The following is a 24,337-nucleotide window of genomic DNA, read 5'->3' on the forward strand; positions in this document are numbered from 1 at the left end:
GGTTAGCCTGGAACTTGCTCTCTAGACTAGGCTGGCTGGGACTCATTAGGATCCAAGTGCCACTGCTCTCCAGCTTGGCTTTCCAAATGTTACCCAAGTTACAGTTTCTTTCCCCATTGACAATTCAGAAGTATTAACTAAATACAAATCCTGGACTGAGGACAGTTCAATTGGCAAGTGCTTGCTTAGCATACATATGGCCCTGAGTTTGACCCTTAGCAGTGCACATGTGCCTACAATACTAGCCCTTGGGAAACAGAGCCAGAAGAATCAGAACTTCAAGACCAACTTCAACTACACAGTGAATTCAAGGTAATCTTAGAATACATGAGACAGGGCTGGAGAGATGGCTCAGTGGTTAAGAACACTGACAGCTCTTCCAGAGATCCTCAGTTCAAATCCCAGCAACCACATGGTGGCTCACAACCATTACATAATGAGATCAGATACCCTCTTCTGGTGGATCTGAAAGCAGCTACAGTGTACTCATATAAATAAATCTAAGTCTTAAAAACAAAACAAAACAAACAAAAAAACCACATGAGACCATTTGTGTCTCAAGGAAATGAAAATCCAAGTCCATCATGACAGAGTAAAACCACTGTTCACAGACTGAATAAAAACAACCTAGATGCCAGTGACTGGTCAGGGAGCAAAGGCACTCACTACAAAGCCCATACCCAAGTGTGACCCTGAGACTGACATGGGAGCAAAACCGAACTCTGCACAGTCTTCTGTCCTCCACATACCCACACTCAAATACGTATAAAAAGAAACATTTTCAAGAAATAACCTAAATGCCTATACAACTGAATTACAGAATAGGCTTATGATCCCTAATTAAAGAAAACATAACCAAAAAATATGAAACTGAAATTCTAAAAATGAAACTGCCTTTAAAATTTTTAGGTTTTTAATTTTATGTTGACTTTGTCTACATGTAAGTCTGGGCACCACAATCACTCCTGGTGCCCAGAGACCAGAAGATGGCATCAGACTCCCTGAAACTGAAGCTTAGATGTGGTTAGAAGCTTAGAAGCTGCCATGTGGGTGTAAGGAACAGAAGGCTGGAAGCAATGCTCTTGACTGCTGAACCAAGTGTCCCTCACCCTGTACACAGGGGTCTTAACATGCCACTATAAAGGAGTCCAGACTACTGAGCTCGGATGCATGGATACTCAACTAGTAAGTTTATAAATACACCTAAATTCCCAAATCCCTCATATATCTGAAACAACTGGTTGCAAGCATTTCAGGTAAGGTGTGTTTAACCTGCCTGTACTTCCTAAACCATTTATTATATAACTCGATAGCAGATAAATACATATAAATGATGGTTCACACCTATAATTTAAGCATGTAGGGTGAAGCTGGAAGATCACCATAAGTTCAAGGTCACCTTGGATATAACTCACACACACACACACACACACACACACACACACACACACACACACACACACACACACTAGTTGTCTCCAGAAAAGAATTAGGCAGGACAGAGTAGAAGCTATCCTTTTCCTTTTTGAGTTTTGAACCATGCTTCAATATGGCTTGGAAATCTCTGGGGCAACTGGAAATGGTGCAGAGCCTCCATGGAGCATGGACCTGCTGGGAAGAAGCTACATTGCTGAAGCATGGGAGACAGTAAGGAACAATTAAGTCAGTAGTCTGCTCTTCTCTTTTTGCCCTATGAGCAGTTTCCTCAGTATGTTTGCCCATTAGCTTAGGAACTACTAGCCTTCCCCTGGAGCTTCTGAAATAGTAAATGAAAACAAGCTTTCTTATCCTCCCCAATCAGACTTTCTGAGATAAGGTCTCACTAAGTTCTGGGTGGCCTAGAAGCCCCTCTGTAGACCAGAATGGCCTTGAACTCAAGAGATCTGTTTGTTTGCTGCTGCCTCTTGAATGCTAGGATTATAGTCATATGCCACAATGATGGGCTCAGCTTTTTTCTTTTTTAAAATTGATCGCCACAATATAACCTCTACACCCAAGAAGAACTGAGCCTGAGACAAGCCTGGAATTCTACAATAAATCCCAAGCCAAAGAGGGCTAACATAGTGTGACCTAGCCAGTAAAACTATGGGCCTAATGGTACAAGCGTTAGTGTTTAGCCACTAGAGAGGTTGAGGCAAGAGGCTCAAAAGTTCAAGGCCAGCCTGGGCAACAACTTATAGGGGCTGGGGACTCGGCTTGGTTGGTAAAGTGCTTGCCTAGCGTGCACTAATTCTTGGATTCAATTTCCAACACCATGTACAAGCAGGTGTGTTGGCACATGCCTGTAACCCCAGAACTTGGGAAGCAGAAGCAACAGTGTTAGGAGTTCAAGGTCATCCTTTGCTGCCTAAATTCAAGTCTAGCTTAAGCTATATAAGACCCTGTCCCAAAAAATATCTTTAAGGTACATAATACCTTAATGAATACACATAATAAAAAAAATTTAAAGTTAATTATAAAAAACATTTTAAAAACAAAATACCATTCTTTTAGTATGTCTGACTATAGCTCTAGTCTGACTATGTCCCTAGATTCCATCCCTAGCAACCCCACCTCCTGATGAAAAGGTCTAAAAAGAAATAAATACCCAGGTGTGGTACTGGATGTCTTTAACCCCAGCACTTTGAAGTAGAGGCAAGCATATCTTTATGAGTTCTAAACCAGTTTGACATAGTAGAACCCTGTTTTCAATAAAATCAAATAGAAATAAATGATCAGAACTAAACTGGACTACAGTAATCAGGACAGCACATATACTTGTATAGTGAGTAGCATAGATTTCGCACCAGCATGGGCTGTGCCAGGCAATTACTTCTCTCTGTTACTGTAACAAGTTAAGACCTAACAAAACAAATTTTTGGTTGAATTTACTACAAAATTATATAATTTCCCAGCCAGTCACACATAAACTATGACTAGAAATTATATCCCATAAAAGCTGCTGAAAAATAGCATCATGGGTAGTGTCTTCTGGTGTGCACAGAGCCCATGCTCAGTCCCCAGCGCCACAGGAAAGGGACATGGCAATTGCACACCTCCAGGCACATCTGTCATCTCAGACTCAGGAGGTACAGGCAGCGGAGGATCAGAAGTTCAAGGTTATCCTCGACTACATAGTGACTTTCAGATCAGTCTGGGATATATGGGACCCTGTCTCAAAACAGAGAAAGATACATTGTGGTTCAAGTGCCTAATCTTACACTTGAAAGGCTAAGGTAGGAAGGTTCAAGACTGGGCTAAGTTATATAGGTTGATCCTGTCTCAAAATAAAACAAAGCAAGAAAGGAAGAAACACTCCTATTTATTAGTGTTTGATTTAGGATGTTTCAAAAGGCTAATTAAACAGGCAGAATTGTTTAAGCCTTATGCAAATCACTTAAAAACCACATCATGCTAATCAAGATCTGCTAGACAGGGGTAGAGATGTGACTCAGCTGAACAGAACACTAGCCAGCATATAGATAGGCAGCTCAATCTCCATGTAAGCATGGCCTAGTGGCACATGCTGTCAACAGAGCCCTTGATAAATGGAGTCAGGTTACTCTCAGCTACAAAGTAAGATCAAGGCCACCCTGGGACATATGAGACCTATCTCAAAAATAAAATAAAGCACAAAAAGGTAATAATAAATAAAAATTCTGCCAGATGGCCAGACATGGTAGTTGTGCCTGAAATGCCAGCACCTGGGAAGAGGCAGGAGAATCAGGATTTAAAAAAAAAAAAAAAAAAAAAAAGCAGCTTAAGCTACATACTGAATTCAAAACCAGTCTAGATTTCTGCTAAAATAACACCCAGGCCTGTAATCGTAGCACCTGGGAGACTGATGCAAGAGGATCAAAAGTTTAAGATCTATGCCAAATAGCAAGACTTTGTTTAAACATAAGAATAAACTAACCACATTCTGAGAAAAGCAAATGCATCGTTCAATTGAGAGGATGAGAAAGCACAGGGCGCCAGCCTAGGCCTGAGTCAAGAGGTTTAAAGAAATGACCAGCAAAGAAAGCAAGGCTTTTAAATTACTTGAAAGAAGAAATATATACCAAACCCCACAGACTCTCTTTTGGTAGTTTTTACTGTAAAAAACCAAGGGAATATATAAAAGGAAAAGGGAATGAATTTTCATCTTTGGAAAAAACAGCTAGTTATTTAATATATATATTTCATTTACTTTTTCTGAAGCAGAATTTAAATTTTTTTAAATGGAGAATTAGTAAGATTCATAAAAATAAGACTCTGGGAAAGTATATGATGATTATGTTAACCTAGCCTTGTGGCCCCTGACAAGTCAGGGCAGACCTGAAGATGTAAATTGAGCATGTTACTTTCTTTCTTTTCAAGGCAAAAAAAATGTTTTTCTGTGGTTTCAAATATCATCTTGACCTAAATTCCAATTTTCAGGTAAATCACCAAGAACAGCAGCACCTTGGACTCATACTCACCCCCATTTCTTCTTCTCGTACCACATACTGAGCCACTTTGAATGAGCTCAAATATTCATTCATGCCCTGCAATTCTGTGTCTTCAGTCTCATCCTGGTTTCGATCCAGCAGCCGTTCAATGGCCTTATCATCATAATGGATCACACTGCTGTCTTCGCCCTCCTTGTTGTCTCCTCCTATGAAGAACCAGAGGCCAACCCTCAAGTCAGTTCAGCAGCAGTGGGAAAAGCAGTTCCCTCAGGACTTTTGCTATCAAAGGTTCTTCCCTACAGTCTGAGAAACCGAGCTCCATCCAAAATTTAAGTTCCTGATTAGCTCACCTCCATCCGTGGCTTCATCCTTGAATAGTTCCTCAGTGCCAAATTTGAGGATATCGTCAAGCTCCTGTTTAGACATCGAGCCAGTCTTGGAGCCCAGGCCAGGCCGTACCACTAAATGTGTCAACATCATCTTCTTCTTTGCCACCTGTGTGATGCGCTCTTCCACTGACGCACGGGTCACAAACCGGTAGATCATCACCTTTTTATTTTGCCCAATACGGTGGGCTCTGCTAAAGGCCTGGAGTTGATCAAGCAAAACCGGCAATCTTAAGTTCTCCTGTCACTGACATCAAGACAACACTAGACAGAAGCTGAAGCCAGTCTTCACATAAAATCTTTCACAGCTCTCTCCAGATACCAACCTCCTATCACGTCACCTAAAATAGGACTGCACCTAACTCCAATTCTCAGGCTTACAATACCAACCTCCTATCACGTCACCTAAAATAGGACTGCACCTAACTCCAATTCTCAGGCTTACAAGACAGTGACACTCAAAACAAAAAAACAAAAAAAAAAAAAAACAAGAAAAGAAGTCTGCTGTTTCCCACCTACATTTCACATGACAGAACCTTGTCCTGGAGGGTGCGGGCTGCTAGGACCTCCCAAAGCTAAATACTCTGCTCACCTGGATGTCATTATGGGGATTCCAGTCAGAGTCATATATAATAACTGTGTCAGCAGTGGCCAGATTGATCCCAAGGCCCCCAGCTCGAGTGGAGAGCAAGAAGCAGAATTGTTGAGCACCCGGTGCTAAGAGACAGAAAATACTGTGAGTTCTCTCCTGAATCCCAATAAATAAGTAGAAGGAAGGTGAGAAACTTCAGAAAAAACATCAAACCATTGTCAACATGGTACTCTGATACTGCAATCAACATCAAAGTTTATGAACAAAAGGATATTAGCCTCTTCAAGTATCTCCCTCAAAATATGTATGAATTTCAACGGGAAAAAGAAACTTTACAGCAAGGCTAGAGAGATGGCTCAGGGATTAAGAACACTGACAGCTCTTCCAGAGGTCCCAAATTCAAATCCCAGCAACCACATGGTGGCTCACAATCATCTGTAAAGAAATCTGATGCCCTCTTCTTGTATGTCTGAAGACAGCTACAGTGTACTTATATAAAATAAATACATAAACTTCAAAAATAAAATTTTTAAAGAAACTTTACAGCAGAGAATTTTAGCAAACATGGTGACTAGGGCCAAATGCCCAGTAGTCACCAGAAGGGACAAATGCAAACATCACGTACAACACCCCATCTGTGGTATTCTTATACAAGCATCTTTCAAGAAAGAGACACTGCATGAAATAATTGGCTAGAAATTTGAAGTAACAAATGCCACAAAGGACTAGGGGGTGAAAGGTCAGGTAAGCAGCTTTCTACTTAAGTGTAAACAGTGGAATCTATGCTTGGACCTGTGGGTGGGACCTGGGATTAGATCCTCAAACAGAAAAAGACATTAAGAAAAAAACGGTCAACATCCAGTTAGAGCCTACAGTTCAGGTGACCATGTGACCCAATGTTAATTCATTTTCTACTGTTAGAAGCTGTACCTGAGCACATATATTGTTATGCGTTTTACTGAGTTTGGGGGTTTTGTTTTGTTTAGTCTCAGCTAGATCAGATTGGTCTTCAACTCTCTAGATAGCCAGGATAAACTGAACATCCTGTCTCCCCTTCCCCAATGTTCAAGTTACAGTTGTGTCACCACACTTAGCGGTACTGGGGACTGAATCCAAGTCCTCATGCAATGTTAGGTAAGTACTCATCCCAGACAACTCCCTTTGATTTTGTGTGCGTTTATGTGTCAGTATGTGAGAGTATGCCTGAGAACACACACATCAAGTTGGAGGACAGAGCCAGTCTCCTCCTCCACTGTGACTCCCGGACATGGAAACTTGGGGAAATAAGCCAGGCTGCACCTTCCGTACTCAGCTATCCTTGTCTGGAAAGGCCATAAAAGGATGTTGGAATCCCTGGAACTGGAATTATAAGTGGTTGTAAGCGGCCATGTAGGTGCTGGGATATCAAACCTAAGTCCTCTGGAAATAGAGCCAATGCCCTTCCCAGCCTCATGGAATTCCTGAGTCTCCTGCTTCACCACCTAAGTGCTGCCTGGCATGGTAAGCTGGGGCTAACAGAGGCAGGCTAATTCTCTATTGTTTTAGAACTTTTAAGTCTAAACATATTTTTAAAAATGAGAGTAACAGGACTACACAGAGAAAACTTGTCTCAAAAAAACCAACAAAAATAAGTAATTAAAGTGAAAAGTTGGGGGGAAGGTGTAGTTACATCTACTGAGACAGACAAGTGTACTTATTTGAGCTTCAACAAATCTGATCCCTTGGGGCTGGACTTGCTGCCCTTTCAGAGGATTCTAGGTTCGGTTCCTAGTGCCTGTATCAGGTAGCTAAGATGTGCCTCCAACTTCGGGCACCTGTATATATGACATACATATAGATAAGTAGGCACATAAACACAAAAAAACTTAAATCCAAAGCTAATTTGATCTTCCTTTCAGCCTCTGGATATAATCAGTGTTAAAGAAAACGCCCCCTTTTAAGCAGAAAGACCAAAGACTCCAAAGGGAAATTAAGAAAAATCTCAAAAGCTTTCCTCTTTCCTGTCAATCAACTAAGACCCAAAAGAACAACAAACAGATACACAAGAACAAGTTGGGGTTCTGGAGGGATGGAGGTACTGGACATGGCTCGGCAGTCAAGAGCACTGGCTCTTCTTCCAGAGGACTTGGGTTCATTCCTAGCACCAACAGGGTGAACTTACCACCAGCTGTACCTCCAGTTCCAATGGATCCAATGCCCTCTTCTGGCCTCTACAGGTACAACATGCATGTAGCACACAGACACACAGGCAGGCAAAACATCCAGACACAAAATAAAATAAAATCTTAAGAAACAAAACCAGCAGGGCTGTTGAGGCAGCTCAGCAAGTAAAGGTGCCTAGGTGATCTCTGTTCAGTCCTCAGAACTCACGGTACAAGGAGAGAACCAACTCCTGTGTTCTCCTATGACTCCCACATCTGTGCCATGGTGCACATATGTGCAGATGCACGCTCGAATGCATGTGTGCACACTTAAAAACAAGTGATCACTCCAGCAATAGAGGAAAATGGTAAGAGCTGAGCAGGGCGATGTACTCTAATGCAGGTCCATCTCTACGTATCTGAGTCTAAGAGTGGTCTACAGAGAGTTCCGGGCCAGCAAGGATACGAATACTGAGGTTCTGTTTCTTACAGACTTCCAGCACTCATATGGTAGCTCTCAACCATTTATAACACCATTCCCAGAATACCTAGGCACACACATGAAATAATTCTTTGTTTTGAGACAAGCAGCTGAGGCTGTCCTGAACTCACTCCGTAGGTGAGCAGGCTGGCCTTGAACTCAGAGATTGACATGCCTTGTTTCCTTAGTACTGGGGATTAAGGGTGAGTGGGCATACCACACCCACCTTAATAATATTAACAAATGACTGGCTGGAGATAAGACACTCTTCCCTTACCATTGAATCGATCGATGGCCTCCTGCCGCATGTTCCCAGTGATTCCACCATCAATACGTTCATATTTATAACCTTCATGTTCTAAGAAATCCTCTAGCAAGTCCAGCATCTTGGTCATCTGTAAAAAGGAACAACTTTAATTATAGAGCTGTCGGGTGATAATCCCTCTCCTCAGTTATGGGGCGTCCGGCTACTGTCTGTAAAGTTCAGGTTGGGCCCGCATACCTGGGAGAAGATGAGCACACGATGCCCTCCCTCTTTAAGGTTCTTAAGCATCTTCTGCAACAGCAACAATTTCCCAGATGCTCTGATCAGGGCACTGCCATCATACATACCATTAGGCATCTTAGGGGCTTCCTGGTGACAAGACAAAGGAAGACACATTGAAGGGAGGACCACAAAGAGGACTTGGCAAGGCCCAGGAGACAAGGACGCACACATACCATCGCTGCCACAGGGAAGAGGTAAGGGTGATTGCAGCACTTCTTAAGATCCATCACCACATTCAGCAGAGAGACCTGGTTGCCACCACCTCGAGCATTGAGTGCTTCGAAATTCCGAGTGAGAATATACTTGTAGTACTTCCTACATGAACAAGTACAGGGACTGGTTGGACTGAAGAGTCTTGAATGAGTAAAGATACAACCCAACAGCCTGAGATCATCTTTCTAGCATTCCTCACTTGGGGCTAAGCTAACAAGCAAGACCACACCATCCTCATGTTAGACACAGGAAGGTAAAACTAAGAACTACAAGCTCCAGCTCCCAGGTATCAGGTTTCTTCAGGCCCTGCTTGCTCCTGTCAGCAGACAGATGGAGCTCTGTGGAAGAAACCGCTGGCAACAGCAGGTGTCTGTCACAGGCTGAGTGTGTCTACCCCTTCACACTCACTTTTGCATAGGGCTCAGCTCCACACGCACAATCAGTTCTGTCTTGGATGGCATATTCTTGAAGACATCAGCTTTGAGCCTTCGCAGCATGTGAGGCCCCAGCATGTCGTGTAGTTTTTTAATCTGGTCCTCTTTGGCAATGTCAGCAAACTCCTCCAAGAAGCCTTCTAAATTGCTTCAGGGGGAAAAAAGTTGTTGGAGAGGGAGAAAAAGGAAGAAAGATAAGTAACACAGGAAATGGACAACAAGAACAAAAGAACAGCAGGAACTGACACACTTACTGGAACCTCTCAGGGGTGAGAAAGTTGAGCAGATGAAACAATTCCTCTAGATTGTTTTGTAATGGAGTTCCAGTTAGCAACAGCTTGTGCTGGAGTGAGTAACCATTCAAAACTCGGAAGAACTGGTCAAGAGAAATGAAATTCAGGATATGAGGACACCAGAGTATCACCCTCAACAGAATCCCAAGCTGTCTCACAGTCCAGTGAATTAAGCCCCTCATCCCATGGCCAGCAACCTTCTTAAAGGCCTAGCCAAAGGGTTACCAAAGGTATGGAAGGAAATAAAGACCACTTTCCCATTCTTCTCTACTTAGGTTTCTTTAAAGAGGTGAATCTCAGGCTGGAGAGATGACTCAATGGTTAAGATCACTGAGTGCTTTCCAGAGATCCTGAGTTCAATTCCCAGCAACCACATGGTGGCTCACAGCCATCTGTAATGGGATCTGATGCCCTCTTCTGGTGTGCCTGAAGACAGCACCAGCGTACTTACATAAAATAAATAAATAAATCTTGAGAGAGAGAGAGAGAGAGAGAGAGAGAGAGCACCAGAGAGAGAGAACACCAGAGAGAGAGACGAATCTTCCAAAGGACTAGCTAGAACTGGAGGCTGCCACCTTCCACTCCTTACCTTAGACTGGTTGTTCTTCAGCCTGTGGGCTTCATCCACAATGAGGCAGGCCCAGTCAATAGAACCCAAGATGGCCATATCAATGGTGATCAACTCATAGGATGTCAGCAGAACATGGAATTTCACAGATGCTTCTTTCTGCACACAATGATAAGCTAGCTGGTTACTACTAGTCAACTCCTTAGTATTAGCAAACTTTCCCTGCTCCCAAAGTTCTCATCCGCCCCACTCAGACACCAGGTGAGGGAGGCGGCAAACAAGATAGCAGTGTTTTCCTCAACAATCTCCCACTCCCTCCCACTGAGATACCTTCATTCGGGAGGCCTTCTTGCCACCACGAATGGCATTGTCTTCAAAGGAGAACTCATTTTCTCGAATGATGGCACGGCTGTCCTTGTCACCCACATAGGTTACCACGTACATATCAGGAGCCCACATCTCAAACTCTCGCTCCCAGTTGATAATGGTGGATAAAGGAGCACTCACTAAGAAGGGGCCTTTGGAATGACCCTGGGAGGAAGAAAGCAGGCAGTCAATACTAAGAGCCTATCTGTAAACCCCAGACTCAACCTCCCTCCCAACCCCATCATCATCCTCCTTTACAAAAGCCATTTATCCCTCTTTCCCAAAAGGTGATGGCCACCTTGACAAAACCAAACTCCTCCACCAAGACAAGGTTTTCCCTACTACTAAGTCCAATCATAATTCCCTTTACCTCAAAACACATGCCAGATACTAAGACTATCAAGGGCTCTCTGATCCTGTAAAATTTCCACTGTAGGATCTAGAAAGATGGCTCACTGGTTAAAAGCACTAGCTGCTCTTGCAGAGGCCCCACATTCAGATCCCAGCAACTACATGATGGCTTACAATCTGTAATTCCAGTTTAAGGAGGTGACACCCGCTTCTGGCCTCCCCAGGCGCCTTACTTATGGGAAAGGAAAGGATCTGCACTGCAGAGCTGTCTCTTCCTGTGCCTCAGCAGAGCTTCCTTCTCCCTCCCCACTCCTTAAAGCACAAGAAGAGAACTTAGTCACAAAGTACCCACACCAAACACCAGCATCTCCTGGCATCTTTACCTCCTTGTAGAGGGAATAGAGGAAGACTGCTGTCTGCACAGTTTTCCCAAGGCCCATCTCATCAGCCAAGATGGTATCCGTGCCCTGAGCCCAGGAGAAGCGTAGCCAGTTTAAGCCTTCCATTTGGTAGGGGTGTAGGGTTCCACCTGTGGCGTCGAGATATTCGGGCTGTCTCTCATACTTTACTGTGGGCTGAAGGTAAGAGAGAAGTCAAGAGCTGGTAGAGAGAATCCCCTGCTCCCAGAAGATGGTAGACAGTAGCTGCTTCCCTCTACATAAATCCTCTCTACAGTGTTTTTATTCCTGAGAGCTAAGAGAAACAAAACAAAGTGAAACCAAACAAAAAAGCCCTTAGGGGAATAAAGACCTAGTACTTGGGAGGCTGAGACAGAAGGACTGAGTTCAAGGCCAGTCTTGGAATCAAAAAAAAAAAAAAAAAAAAAAAAAAAGAAAGAAAGAAAAAGAAAAAAGAAAAAATACGGTCTCAAAATTGAACAATGAAGCTAAAGAGGGGGAGAGGCTAGAGAGATGGCTTAGTAGTTAAGAACACTGTCTGATCTTCCAGAGGCCCTGAGTTCAATTCCTAGCACCCAGCAACCACATAGTGGCTCACAACCATCTGTAATGGGATTTGATGCCTCTTCTGGTATGTCTGAAGACTCCAACAATGTTCTCAAATACATAAATAAATCTTAAAAAAGAAAGTTAAAAGTGGGTTGGGGTACCCATAGAATCCACCAGGCCATAATGACAGTTAGGTCTAAACCAATGGTCACAGATAGCACCAGTTAAATTCAGTGGGTCACAGAACAAAAAAGCATGAATGTAGGAAAGAGATCTGCAGGGAAGAATGGGGTGGCTAAGGGAAGGAGAGAGGTAAGAGGGGCACAGAGATAGTAAGCAGAACACACTATGGACATGTGTGAACCTCAATACATTCAGAAAAGGAGTGATGGGGTCCTCATTGGTCACTCAAGTATGTGGCTTAGGATCCTTCAAAAGACAAGGCAACTTATCCAGGCCTCAGGCAGTCTGACACAGACCACTATTTAAATCATGCAAACCAAAGGCTCCAGGACACTAAGATCAGCCAGGCGGTAAGCCAGGCACTGGTGCACATGAACAATCAAAGCACTTGGGAGGTAGAGACAGGAAGATCAGGAGTTAAAGTCCAGCCTAAGCTACAAGAAACCTTACCTTTCTCAAATAAATAAATAACATCCTTGCATCAAAGACCACCTCCTAGCTAACACTATCATTACATAAAATATCCTGTCTGTGGGTTTTTCCTGATGGTGAAGAAAAAACTCCTGGTGCTTACTGCTGAGTGTCTCTGCTAGAGCCCTCTACAGGCCACTACTTGGAGCTTCACGATGACAATGCCCACACAATACACCTTCCCTCTTCCACCCAAACTCACATCAACAGTTGGGGTCTCTGGAGGCCTTTCCAGTTTCCGTAGCTTCACCTTCTTAAGCTTCTTGCCGGGTCGTCCTTCCTCACCCCTCATTAACTCCCTAGGAAGGAGAACACACCACAGCTGCCTCTTGGTCCTTCCAAAAGAGAGCAGCAGCTTCTACTCTTCGAAGCCACCTACCTGTGGTTCCAGTAGCTCTGCTTGAACAGGTCGTAGTCCTGTATCTCCACATCCTCGCTCTCCCAAGACGCCTGATCATAGGGTAAATCTCGCCACTTGATTAAATAGTGGACGTGGCCCTTCTTGTCCACACTACAAGATCAATAAAGAAATAAAACTCCTCAGAGCCAGAAAGCAACTTCCCTCACCTCTCTAGTCAGCCTTGCTCTTAAAAACCTACAAACCATTCTAAATGTGCCAGACTCCACATATACTCAGAGCCTCTTTGAACCAATACTCTTTCTATACTCCCTGTGGGCCAAACTCAAGAGGAATGTCTCTTGAATGTAAGTCAACAGCAATGTCCATTTCTTCCCCTTTAGAAAGAGCCCCTAATAGGTAAGTGACCTCCAGGGTACCCAGCAAAAGGGGTACCTGTGGTTCAGGATTCGGTGGATCATCATCCACTCAGGTTTTATTCCATAGCGATAGAAGCGCTCTTCCATCTCTGCAAACTTAGGGTCCTTGTTCTTTCGCTTTCGGCTCTTTTCCTCATCTCCACCAAAGTCCCCAGAAGGCGGCTCATCCATATCATTCTTCCGCTGGTAGTTTCTGAACATCACCTGACAGTGCAGCTCCAACTGGGAGCAGAAAGAGAAAGGAGACCACCCTGGAGCTGCATCCGGCTTCCTGCTCTCACCCTGCAGTGTCCCCTCACACATCAACCTGTCCCAGGCTTACCTGCAGTTCTGACACCCAGGAGCAGTGCCAGTAAGACATGCCTTGCCATTTCACAAAGAACTGCCTCTCTGGCCGCCCCTCCAAAGGTTTGGGAGATGGGGTATTAGGATCAGCATCCGGAGGCCGAGGCACTGGTGTGGGAGACGGTGGCTGGCCCCACTTCCAAATTAGGATCTTCTGCACTTTGCCCTTAAGAGCTGGACACTGTTAAAAAGAAACCACTTAATCTCAATTCAAAACCAAAGGGAGATGCATGAAACTCTCCAAGAATAATAAACATCAGTGTCTATGGGTAAGTGGGTAAGAGCACTTGCTGCAATCATGAGAATGTGAGTTCAAATGCCAGCACCTGAAGAGATTGCTGGTCTCCCAGAGGAACCAGATTGAATTCCTGGTATCCACACTATAGCTAAGAGTTCCAGGGGATCCAATGCCCTCTTTTGTCAATGCACATCACACACATACACACTGCAGCCTACTGCCATGGGAGCAAAGACTAAAAGATCACTAGAGCTCGCTGGCTGCCAGCCAGCCGGAGCTCCAGGTTTAGTGAGAGTCTGTTCAGTGATAAGGTGGGTATCAGAGCACAGCACTACTGCTTTCTGGCCCAGCACCAAGGCCCAGATCCCTGAACATACATGTGCACATACAACACTTTTCTTCTTTTCAGACTAAGTCTCACTGTAATAGCCCTGGCTGGCCTGAAATTCAATATATAGATCAGACTGACTTTACACTCACAGAACTGCTCGTCCCTGTCTCTGCTGGAATTAGATATACCATCATGCCCAGAAAATAAAATAAACTACAGGGAGCCTGGTGTGCTGACCCAAGTTTCTGATGCCAAAACTAGAGAGGCAGAGGAAGGTAGATCTCTGTTAATTGGAGACAAGCCCATCTGTTTTATACAGAGAATTTTCAGGCCAGCCAGAGATACAAAGTGCGACCCTACTAAAGTTTTTAAACAACTAAAAAGAAATTAGCAGATAAGCCCAGAGCTTTAATTTTGTTAATGACTCATAAAAACTTCCCTCAAGCTGGTGGTGGCGCACACCTTTAATCTCAGTGCTGCGGAAGTGAAGGCAGAGGCATGGGAATCTCTGTGAACTCAAGGCCAACCTGGTCTACAAAGCAAGTTCCAGAAAACAAAACAAAAACTTCTTCTCAAATAAAATCTAACGTCATGACCATCCCTAGGCCAAAAACACTAGGACTCTCCCCTTCTCTGGATATTACCACAGAGCTTTAAAAAAAAAAGTCAAGGAGTTATAGTTTAAATTATAAACCAGAACAGCTGAGCACATAAAATCCACAGAAAGAGAAGCAAGCCCTTCCCTCTCTAAGCAACCTAAAAGCAGTAAACGAGCTCTGGAACAACCTAGGCAACCAAGAGCGGAGAGGTGAGGCACCGAGGCTTAAGAGAAGCCATGCTAACATGAGCTTTCTCCTCATTCTGGGGAACATGAGGTACAACAGTGAGTTCAAGGCCAGCCTGGGCTACAAATAAGTTTACTGCAGCATTTGTGTGCAAGAGCTAAGTTACAGAACCAACCTAGGTGTTCATCAACAGAAGAATGAAGAGAATGTGGTGTAACTTATGTTATTTACAGGAAAACTGATAAAATGGAGATCATAAAGCAAATTAAGTCTGACTTAGTTTTCTCTCATCTTTTAGTCCTGAATTTAGTTACATAAAATCATATATGTACAGATGACATAAAAGTAAACAATACTATTGAAGAAGAGCAAAGGCTTAACAAGGAAAAAACATCCTCAATACAGCAGGCAGGCAGATCTCTGTGAGTTCAAGGCCAACCAGTCTGGTCTTTATACAGAGCAAGTTCTGGGGCTCACAGAAAGGCCCTGTCTCATATCATAAAAAACAAAAACGGAACTGTTCTTAACTATTGAGCCATCTCTCCGGCCCCCAAATTACAGTTTTGAAAGACAAGCTTGTGTGTGGCACTCATACCTCTTTAATCACTCAGAAGACTAAGACAAGAGGATCACCCTAAACTCAAAGGCCATCCTGAGCTGCAGATAATGAGTGAGCTTAAGGAGATAGCCTGAGCATCAGTTCAAAACACCAAAAAACCAGAATGACTACTACTCTGAACTGGAACACTGCTTCAACCTGCTTAAAAGAATGCTGCTCTCCTATTCAGTGAACTGTATTACTACACACAGGAGAGGATGTCCCAGGACTAATCAAGAAAGAAAATTCCTGTCTCAGAGCTAGAAAGTTGTCTCCAGTGAACTCTCCCCAACCTTGGCCTTACAATGCCTACGGAGAGCAGAGACTTAGTCAGTGAAGAGTCACTTACAGTGCAGCGGGGACAGAGCCATTCGCCATTTGGGATCTCCGGCAGCGGGGGGTTCAGGCAGTGGATATGGTAGGAAGAAGGGCAGGTGTCACAGCATAGTAGCTCCCCACCATCCTTACAGACTCGACAGAATTCCATATGGTGGTCATCTTCTTCTTCTGGGTCTCCCCCAACTTCCTCCAGAATCTCCTCACCCTCAGAATTATCCTCTTTAGCTTCCCACTGGATACCCTCCTTCTCCTGAAATAAAAAACCAGAGATTCAGATTATTACCACCCCACCCCCACCCAGACCCACAGCCATCATTCCTTTCCCAAAGCTCAGCCAAGGACACTCCCATTTTTATTTCCACCTAGGCTTAAAGAAGCTCATCACCCACCCTTGCCCTTGGGGGGTGGGGAGACCCAGAGGCCACAGTAGCCAGGTACTCACACAGTGTGGGCAGCTCCACTTGCCCTCGGGGGCCTTCTCCATGTCTGGGTCCAGGCACACCATATGGTAGGCTCGGGGACAGGTATCACACAGGATGATCTCACCGCCTTGCTGGCACACCTCGCAATAGTCCTGGTGGTCTGTCTCATAACCATCCATAGCAGTCACCTCCTCCTCGCCTGGGCAAGGAAGAGGGAAAGCCCAATTATTAGAAAACAACCACCTCCCCCCAACCCTTATCTCCTAAGGGAGACTCTTCCCTGGCCATTCCCTCCATCACACATAAGTACAGAAAAGAAACACACCTTTCTTTTTCTTTTTAGTGGTCCGGAGTTTCTTACGGCTCCGACTACTGCGGCTGGTAGAGCCATCCGAAACAGAATAGCTGTTGATACTGGCATCATCGAAGTCAGATTCCACATCTAAATCATCGTCCTCACTCTGATAAAAAGAAAAAAATAACAGAAAGTTCAAAGTCCAGGCCAAGAAGAGAATGGTAAAGAACCCCAGCCACCTGCCCGAAGCAATAGTACCCTACGTCCTCACGTGCCCAACAGAATGCAACGCCCCTCTCCACCACAGACCCCTCCTTCTGCAGTGGGATGAACCAGGGTCTCACCGAGGATCTCTTACGCTTGGAGCCAAAGCCTCCCAGCTTGATTTTCAGAGGGGCTACTTTCTTGGGTTTGGGCTTCTTGGCATCAGGCACTCGAGGGCTGCCTTTAGGCTTCCTTCGAGCATTGGGACCTAAAATCAGGATATAGAAAAAGGTTTACCACTAGGCGAATGATGGGAAAATGAACTTCTCACCTAAGCTTGTTCACCCACTTTCCTCTATCTTCTAAACCCAGACTCACTCCCGCCTGTTACCCAACTTAGGGGCAATGTCGCATTCCTAGCTTTCTTCTCAAGCCCACCCCAGACTCTTCATTAAATTCCACTGTACCTTTGCCCTCCTTGGTCTTTGCCTTTCGAATAGGCACCTCCACAGGGGGAGGGGGAGGGGCGACTTCAGTAGCTGTCACCATGCTCTCCACCACAGCCACTGCTGCTGCTGCTGCAGCTGCCACCGACGCTCCAGAGCTGCCCTTGAAGGGGTTGTTGGTACTGAATTCCCTCCACTTTGCACCCAAGACCATCATCATCTTGGAGACAGCAATCTTGGGGTTTTTAGCAGCAATTAGAGGTCTGGAAGAGAAGTTGACAAGAATAAGGTCATATGTAAAGATAAAAGGACACAGGAAGAAATTCTAGGAGTCTCCACCCTTTCCACCCCCAAGATCCTCCTGACTTACCGAACAAACTGGCTGAAGGCCTTGTAGTTGGTGAGGGTCCGGTAGTCTTCCTCTGAGAACACATGGTCAATGTCTTCCATGCCCCAGTCTTCCAAAAGCTGGGCAGACGACTTAGGCTCCTGCAGAGACAGCACGGTCATGGGCCTGCTTCACAGCGCCCACACTTGCTGAGACAACGGGAACTATGAACTCAAACTACAGTCTCCAAGAGCCGGATAACAAGAACTAGGAAGAAATAATCAAGCCTACATGGAGAGATCATGTTCTAGGGGGCAGGAGTGGATTTGGGAAGAACAAACAGGAGGAGGAACAGGGTCTTGAGAGAACAGAGATCTAGGCACCTTTGAATCATCATCATCATCTTCCTCTTCCTCCTCTTCTTTCCGCTTGGATTTGCTCTTCTTCTCTTTCTTAGGTCCGAGCTTCTTTTTCTTCTTCTTGCCAGGAGTATAGTCACTGCCCTCACTGTCTGAGCGCAGAGCCACCTCTTCCTCCTCCTCCACAAACTCTGGCCCCTCCCCAGAGCTGTCCCCCAGCTGCCGGCATAAGAGTAAACGCTGGAGCAAGGAAGGGGGAGAGGGAGACAGCACACATGCTACACACATGCTCACCTCAGGACAGTCCTGAGGCTCATCCCAGAACCTGACCCCCACGCTCAGCCCCACAACTCTCCTCAAGCGCCTCCTTCTCTCTTCTCACTCCCAAGAACACTCAGTCACCCACTCACCTCCTTTTTTTGGCGCTTGCTCTTAGGGATTTTAGGGTCTCGAGGTTTCTTAGGCTTTTTCTTCTTCTTGAGTTTTGGAGTTTCTGCTTCTGATAAATCTTCTTCTGGGTCTTCCTCATTTTCTGCATATATTTGACAAAGCGTGGCAGGCAGGGAAAAGAACAGCAAACAAGATAAGGGCCTCATTCAGAGGGTCCAGACTGTCTCCCCACCTCTCGCCCCAGACTCCCCTAAAGAGAACTACTGTACTACACACAGGGAGCCAATACCCAGCACAAAACAAGAGATGTAAACCCAAAATAGGCTGCCCGGCCTGGCCAGGCCCACCTTGGGCTGCTGTCCAGGCCCCTGCCTCCTCTCCTCACTACTCTAGGTACTTCTGTGTCTACCAGCACTGCTGAACTGAGCTGCTTGAAACTCAGCAGGTGAAAGAACTGAATCCAGGTCTCCCGAGGGAAAGTGGCCACCAAACAGCCCATACAACAGGAATAAGAGCCTACCCAGAATACACTGAACATACGAACTCATCCCTCACCATGCCACCCTAAAACAAATACCAGGTTCATAAGATATAACAAACACCCTTCTCAAACCCCTTTGGGAATATCACTGCTCAGAACCACCAGAATCTCCCTGTCCCAAGATTCAGCTGCCAGTTCAACTTCACACCCTCTCCCAGTTCCCTTCAGCATCTCTAGTCCTACTGTTTCTTTCCAGCTTTCTCCTGGGTCAGCCGGCTCTTCTCCCTAGGGGCCCGGAATCAGCCCAGCTGTCACCATCTCCCCTTCCCAACCCCCCTCCCATCTGGCTCCACCTCCTTCCCTGGCTAGGAGCACACACAAAGCCTGGGTAACACTGGTGAATCCTGAGCAAGGGTAGGTAGAAAGGGGTAGAGGGGGAGAAGGTTAGGAGGCAGCTTTCTTTGTACCAGACATGTACACCAGCTCCCAGTCCCTTCTCCCTCTTCCCAAGCCACCCCCGCTGCTCAAGAAGGGGGAGTAGGAAAGGGAGGAGAGAGAAGGGAGTGCCTCACCCACTGAAGAGAAGGAAAATGGCTCCTGACCGCAGAAGCCAGCCCAGGGCACCCAGTGCCAACATAGGACAGACAGGAAGTGGCGGGGTGGGGGCGGAGCCAACAGAAGTACACAGAGCAAAGAGTACCCTCAAAGAAAACTTCTCAAATTATTACCTGGCCCTAGATCCAAAGCCAGTGAGCTCTGATACCTACTCTAGGATGGCAGTTTGTAAGAGGTCACCCTCATGTCCCAGGCAAGAAAGCCAAGACAGCATCCAGAGCAATGCTATTGGGATGACCACAGCACTCGCTCAGTTGTAGGTCTTTAAAGACATTAGAACTAAGATTTAACAAGGACTCAGCGGAGGTTACCAAACCACATGCTCTCTTCCCTGAAAGGTATCAAAAAGCTTTAAGCTTGAGTAATAAAGTCAAAACTCAGCTTCCTCAGTCACCCAACAAGAACCCTACCCAATATGCAGAAACCATGTCCAAGCCCCCAAAAGCAGTGGACTCAGAGGACAGTAGCAAACAGCATGCTCCCTTCTATCCCACATCCTGAGCACATGGCCCTAGAAGTAGCCCTAAAACGACTCTGAAGCCAGTCAGATCCCAAGGTTGAATAAAGCGCCAGGGACATCTACACCCACATCCTAGGATCAAGTCAGGATAGGAGGCCCCTCATCACTAAACACATCATTTTCTTAAGGGCTTCTCACCCACAGCCCATACACCATCCACCAAACCCTTCCTCCTCTGCCTCTAGAGCACAAGTGAGACAGGGACAAGCCCATGGCACAGCAGAAACCTTTCCTTCCACACACAGCCCTCAGACTCATCAGGCCGATCACACACCGAGACGGCCAGCTGCAAACACTGCATGAGAGAGGAAGACTTGGGATAGGGGCAGAATTGGGTGTGGCCGATGGAAAAACTGGGTCATGCTACAGATTGGGGCAGAGTTCACACTGAGAGCCTGCAAGCTCCCACTAGGGAGGGAGCACCAGACCACGGGGTTATAGTAGAGTTAAGATGGGGAGCAACACTGGTTGAACAACATCACTCATCCAAGCCTCTCATAAAAAAGACGAGGGAGAGGAGGTAAGCAAGTCTTCTCCCTTACCCACATCATCCCCCACTGCCCTCTACCCTCCCAAAGGCAAAGATCTGCAGCCCTATACCTCAGTGGTCAGACACAGATCTATGTCCTTTATATCAGCAGCCAAAGACTCAGCATCAAGAATGCTCTCTTAAATGGCAAATTTGAAAAGCATTCCTTCTGGATACAGTTGAAGATAAGGAAAAGGCAGAATCGAAAGTCATGTCATAAGGCACAAAAATAGGATCACCAGGCTCCAGAATGTAGGAAGAGTAGAAGCAGAGAGGATAAAGAAATTGTAATGAACGGGGAGGGTGACTTGTTTTTTTTTTTTTTTTTTAACTAAACAGGAGTCAAACCAAGAGGTGTCTGAACTAAGGGGGCTCTAAATAAGGAGACAAGAGGAAGCCATCCACTTACAAGCATGACATCAACCATCACTTAAGGGCAGACACTCAGGCAGGCCTGGTTATAACAATACGGGTTTGGCCAGTCCAGAGAGCAACCCCAAAACATACTGCAAACCCTAACACGCCCACACAAACAGCTCAGGACAGGATTCAGACCCCAAGCTACCTCAGAGTGGTTGGTAGAAGCCTCTAGAAAAGAGCCAAGATTATATCCACACTGGCAAAAGAGTCCCTTCCTTCCCTCTGGCCCTCCTTACTAGGCTATTGCTGCCTCCCCTAACCCTCCAGCCCTTCTCCACTGCAAAATATTCCAACAATCTGACTAACTAAAAGTTCCGATAAAGAGCGAGATTCAAACTTTACTCTTGAAACAGTACTGAGAACCGGTAGCTGATCAGGACAGAAAGGAACCAACTCTCCCGCTTTCTTCTCCTGGGAGCAACCGGGGGATCCCAGATGCTTGGCAGGGGCTCCTACAACAGAAATCCCCAACGCACCCCACCACTAGAGTCTGAACCACCTGCATTCCTTCAAGAACCTGCACAAGGTAAAGTCTGCTAACCCAGAGAGCTCCCTCAGCTGGGGACTGCGGAGCACTCCAGACAGCCTTGAGTGAAGCCAGCTTGCATCTGGGTCCGTGGTGCCCAAGAGGCACATGGCTGCCACCTCCTCCAGCACCCCCAGCACACAAGAGCTCCGCAGAAGAGAACCACTCCCTTCGGATGCCCTCCACCCTGGGCTCTGCACACAGCAAGCAGCGCACGCAGCCTCACTGGAGTCTCTAGGAAAGATCAAACACCTTCTTGCCCTGGGCCCTCTGGGAAGGTGTTACCTGGATGGGGTGGGGGCAGGCTGTTGTTCAGAAGTGCATCCATATCCTCCTCCTCACTGCCCGCTGAGCAGGGGGACGGGGAGCCCAGGCCCGACGCCATCCCCTTCCGTTCCCCGGCCAGGGAATTGGCCCAGCTGCTCCGGTCTGCGGCCTGGGGCCCTCTACACTGGCCCGAGTCACTGTGCGGGGGAGGGGGGGAGAACAGTGAGTGACGCGCAGTCCCCCTCCCCCACTCGCTCTTTCCGCCCCCCTGCCCTACCACCCTAGCCAAGCACCCGAACCACTCAGGCTGAACTTAGTTCCACACTCCTCGGGGACAGCCCGAGAGCCGGCTCCCCAGCAGGAGCCCCCAAGAAGAGGGAGCGACGCCCCCGAGGACAGGCTGGTGCATGGTGGGGAGGGGACAAGCTAGCCTGGACTGAGCTAGGAGTGCCTGGGGCGGGGGATTCGAGTGGAGGGACGCCGAGAGGGTCAGGGGAGGCGGCCGGTGCTCGGGGACACAAGGTCACTTGGGAGTGGGGGGGCGCTTCTCTGCGCCCGGGGAGGGGCCAGTTCCCAGACAGGGCAGCTCTCCAAAGGCTGTCCTCTGGGACAACTCGGGTTCTCTTCCGGAACGGCGGGGACCAGGGGGCGTGGAGGCTCGGGCGCTCCGGGGTCCCGAAGAGTCGAGACGCTGGAGCAAATCGAGCACCCACCGGGAAGGGGGCCGGGCCACGTGTCCCGGGGGGCTAGCGAGCAAAGGGCGAGGGGCGGGCGCCCGCCCGGCATTGTGGGAGGCCGGGTCCAGGAGGGGGAAGCGGGGAGCAGGACTCCCTCAGGGCAGGGCGCCGTCTGGGGGTAACCCGGCCGCCTCAAGGGAAGAAGGGTCGGCTCCCTGGAGAGGGGACGGCCCGCGGGCCCCGGGACGCCAGAGGAAGGGACAGGTGAAGGGATGACCCCCGGGACGCTGTCGGGCTGAGAAAAATGTCTCTCCCGTTGCCTCGTGCGCTCCTCACCCTAGAGCCGCCTCAGGTCGCGCTGGGTCTCGCCGGTGTCACTCCCGCTCCGGCTCCTCCTCACCGCGGCCGAAGGGGGGAAAATGGCTCCGGCTCCGGCGTCGCCTCTTAAAGGGCCCGAAACACCGGCCGGGAAATCCCACCGCACAGGCCCCGCCCCCCCACGGACAGCCCATAATAACCTCAACCAACTCCAACCCCCCCCTCCACTACCGCCACCCTCCTCTCTAGGTCTCCCGGGCAACCCCCGCCCCCTCGTCGCTCAGGCAACCATTGGCCACGCCCCCGTCGAGCGCGCGCGCGCGTCACCTGGGCAACCGCCCACCTCCTGGCCATCCCATAATACACACGGACACCCCACATACACACACCCCGCCCCCCACACTCTATGCATATATGTGCCCGGGGCTATGGACATACAGTGCAGATCTTTTACAAACTAAACCTGCTTCCCCCTCCCTTAGATATCCCATAATAACCACTCTTTGCCAACTTCTTCACTCTTGGCCTTACTGCTAACATCCCATAATAACTCATTACCCCTCCCTCTCCTTGGCCATCCCATAATAAGCACCTCTCCCAGCACTTCAGTCTCATATCCCATAATATTCAACCCATCCCCCACTGACATCCCATAATAATCACCCCCAGTTTGGTATCCCATGATTGTCAGAAACTCACCCACCCCATACTACAACGGACACTCGGCCTCCTCCCACACATATCACGTAATAATCAGTCTCCCACTTTCTATACTGATATCCCATAATACCAACCCCCTAGAACTGCCCTCAGTCCCTGCACTAGAGTTTAGATTCTAGATGCTCACTTCACCACCCACAGCCCCAGTCTCTTCCTAGCTCCATGGTCCATAAATTACCATTCCTCCCAGCAAAGAGATGCTCACTAATGATTAGAAAGAAGTTCTACTGTCACCCCCACATATGGACATCTAAATCTCCTCCACTAACACTGGGAAAATGTCCTATCATTTACTCCATCTACTCTGGCATCCCACAATTTCAAAAAGCCCATGATACCATAATACTCCCCAACACAACCCAGTGCCACATCCCATAATACTTCCCCTACATTCCACCACCTCACAAAGGTCTGACCAGACATCCCATAATATTCACAACCTCCCCCATCTCTAGAAATTGTCAGTCTCTTCCAACAAGTAAGGGTGTGGCAAACCACTAACTGCCCTGTCCCCATTAGCACGCACCTTATTCCCTTTCTGGACAATAGGAGTGTTCTGGCCTCTCCGAGTTCAGGACCCCTGGACTCCCTAACTCATCCATCCCTTTCCAGACACTCAGGAACCAAGAGCCAACCTAGAGCCCCATCAAACCCCACCAAATTCAGCTATGTTCCAGATACCTACCTCCAGCTTTGAAATTTTGTGTAGAATCAAACAATAGGCCAGCTAAACTTTAACTCACTCATAACATCCCATACTAAGTACAAACCCCCATCCCCAAACTATTTCTCAACATTCCAGAAGTCCTCTACACTGCCATCTTCAAGTCCAGGCAGCCTCTGTGGATGGCTATCCCGTCACCACCAGGAGCTGAGAATCCTCTCCAATGCCTTGCTCTCTCTACTCACCAGTACCCATGTTCATTCATGAGTTAGGTACACTTTGACAGAGCACCTAACAAGGTAAAGAGCTATCTCAACTGAGTATAGGAAGACACAGGTGCTTTCCTTCAAGAAACAGTCAC

At 47.1% G+C, this 24,337-nt stretch overlaps 1 protein-coding gene across 9 annotated transcripts in view; it reads right to left on the reverse strand.

Annotated features, from left to right (window-relative positions):
• The window catches only part of CHD4 (chromodomain helicase DNA binding protein 4), a 33,067-nt gene extending 10,316 nt beyond the window's left edge, over nt 1-22,751 (reverse strand). For 3 of the 9 annotated variants that reach the window (XM_080914663.1, XM_080914662.1, XM_080914659.1), the window contains exons 1-25: nt 22,611-22,751; nt 21,616-21,794; nt 18,260-18,381; nt 17,874-18,068; nt 17,533-17,651; nt 17,184-17,425; nt 16,857-16,984; nt 16,543-16,678; nt 16,238-16,416; nt 15,806-16,045; nt 13,482-13,685; nt 13,176-13,381; nt 12,762-12,893; nt 12,585-12,681; nt 11,165-11,356; nt 10,395-10,595; nt 10,086-10,223; nt 9,458-9,579; nt 9,178-9,351; nt 8,730-8,871; nt 8,512-8,643; nt 8,287-8,404; nt 5,388-5,512; nt 4,760-4,997; nt 4,440-4,615 (exon numbers count right to left, since the gene is read on the reverse strand). In XM_080914663.1, the coding sequence (XP_080770789.1) occupies nt 4,440-4,615; nt 4,760-4,997; nt 5,388-5,512; nt 8,287-8,404; nt 8,512-8,643; nt 8,730-8,871; nt 9,178-9,351; nt 9,458-9,579; nt 10,086-10,223; nt 10,395-10,595; nt 11,165-11,356; nt 12,585-12,681; nt 12,762-12,893; nt 13,176-13,381; nt 13,482-13,685; nt 15,806-16,045; nt 16,238-16,416; nt 16,543-16,678; nt 16,857-16,984; nt 17,184-17,425; nt 17,533-17,651; nt 17,874-18,068; nt 18,260-18,381; nt 21,616-21,715 (3,858 nt within the window). In that variant the 5' untranslated portion in view covers nt 21,716-21,794; nt 22,611-22,751. Of the gene's footprint in view, nt 1-4,439; nt 4,616-4,759; nt 4,998-5,387; nt 5,513-8,286; nt 8,405-8,511; nt 8,644-8,729; nt 8,872-9,177; nt 9,352-9,457; nt 9,580-10,085; nt 10,224-10,394; nt 10,596-11,164; nt 11,357-12,584; nt 12,682-12,761; nt 12,894-13,175; nt 13,382-13,481; nt 13,686-15,805; nt 16,046-16,237; nt 16,417-16,542; nt 16,679-16,856; nt 16,985-17,183; nt 17,426-17,532; nt 17,652-17,873; nt 18,090-18,259; nt 18,382-21,615; nt 21,795-22,610 lie in introns of all 9 variants that reach the window. The other 6 variants (XM_080914661.1, XM_080914660.1, XM_080914658.1 and 3 more) reach the window with 3 other exon arrangements.
• Between the last annotated feature and the right edge of the window lie 1,586 nt (nt 22,752-24,337).

Source organism: Micromys minutus, assembly GCF_963924665.1.
Source record: "Micromys minutus genome assembly, chromosome: 3".
Lineage (NCBI taxonomy): Eukaryota > Metazoa > Chordata > Mammalia > Rodentia > Muridae > Micromys > Micromys minutus.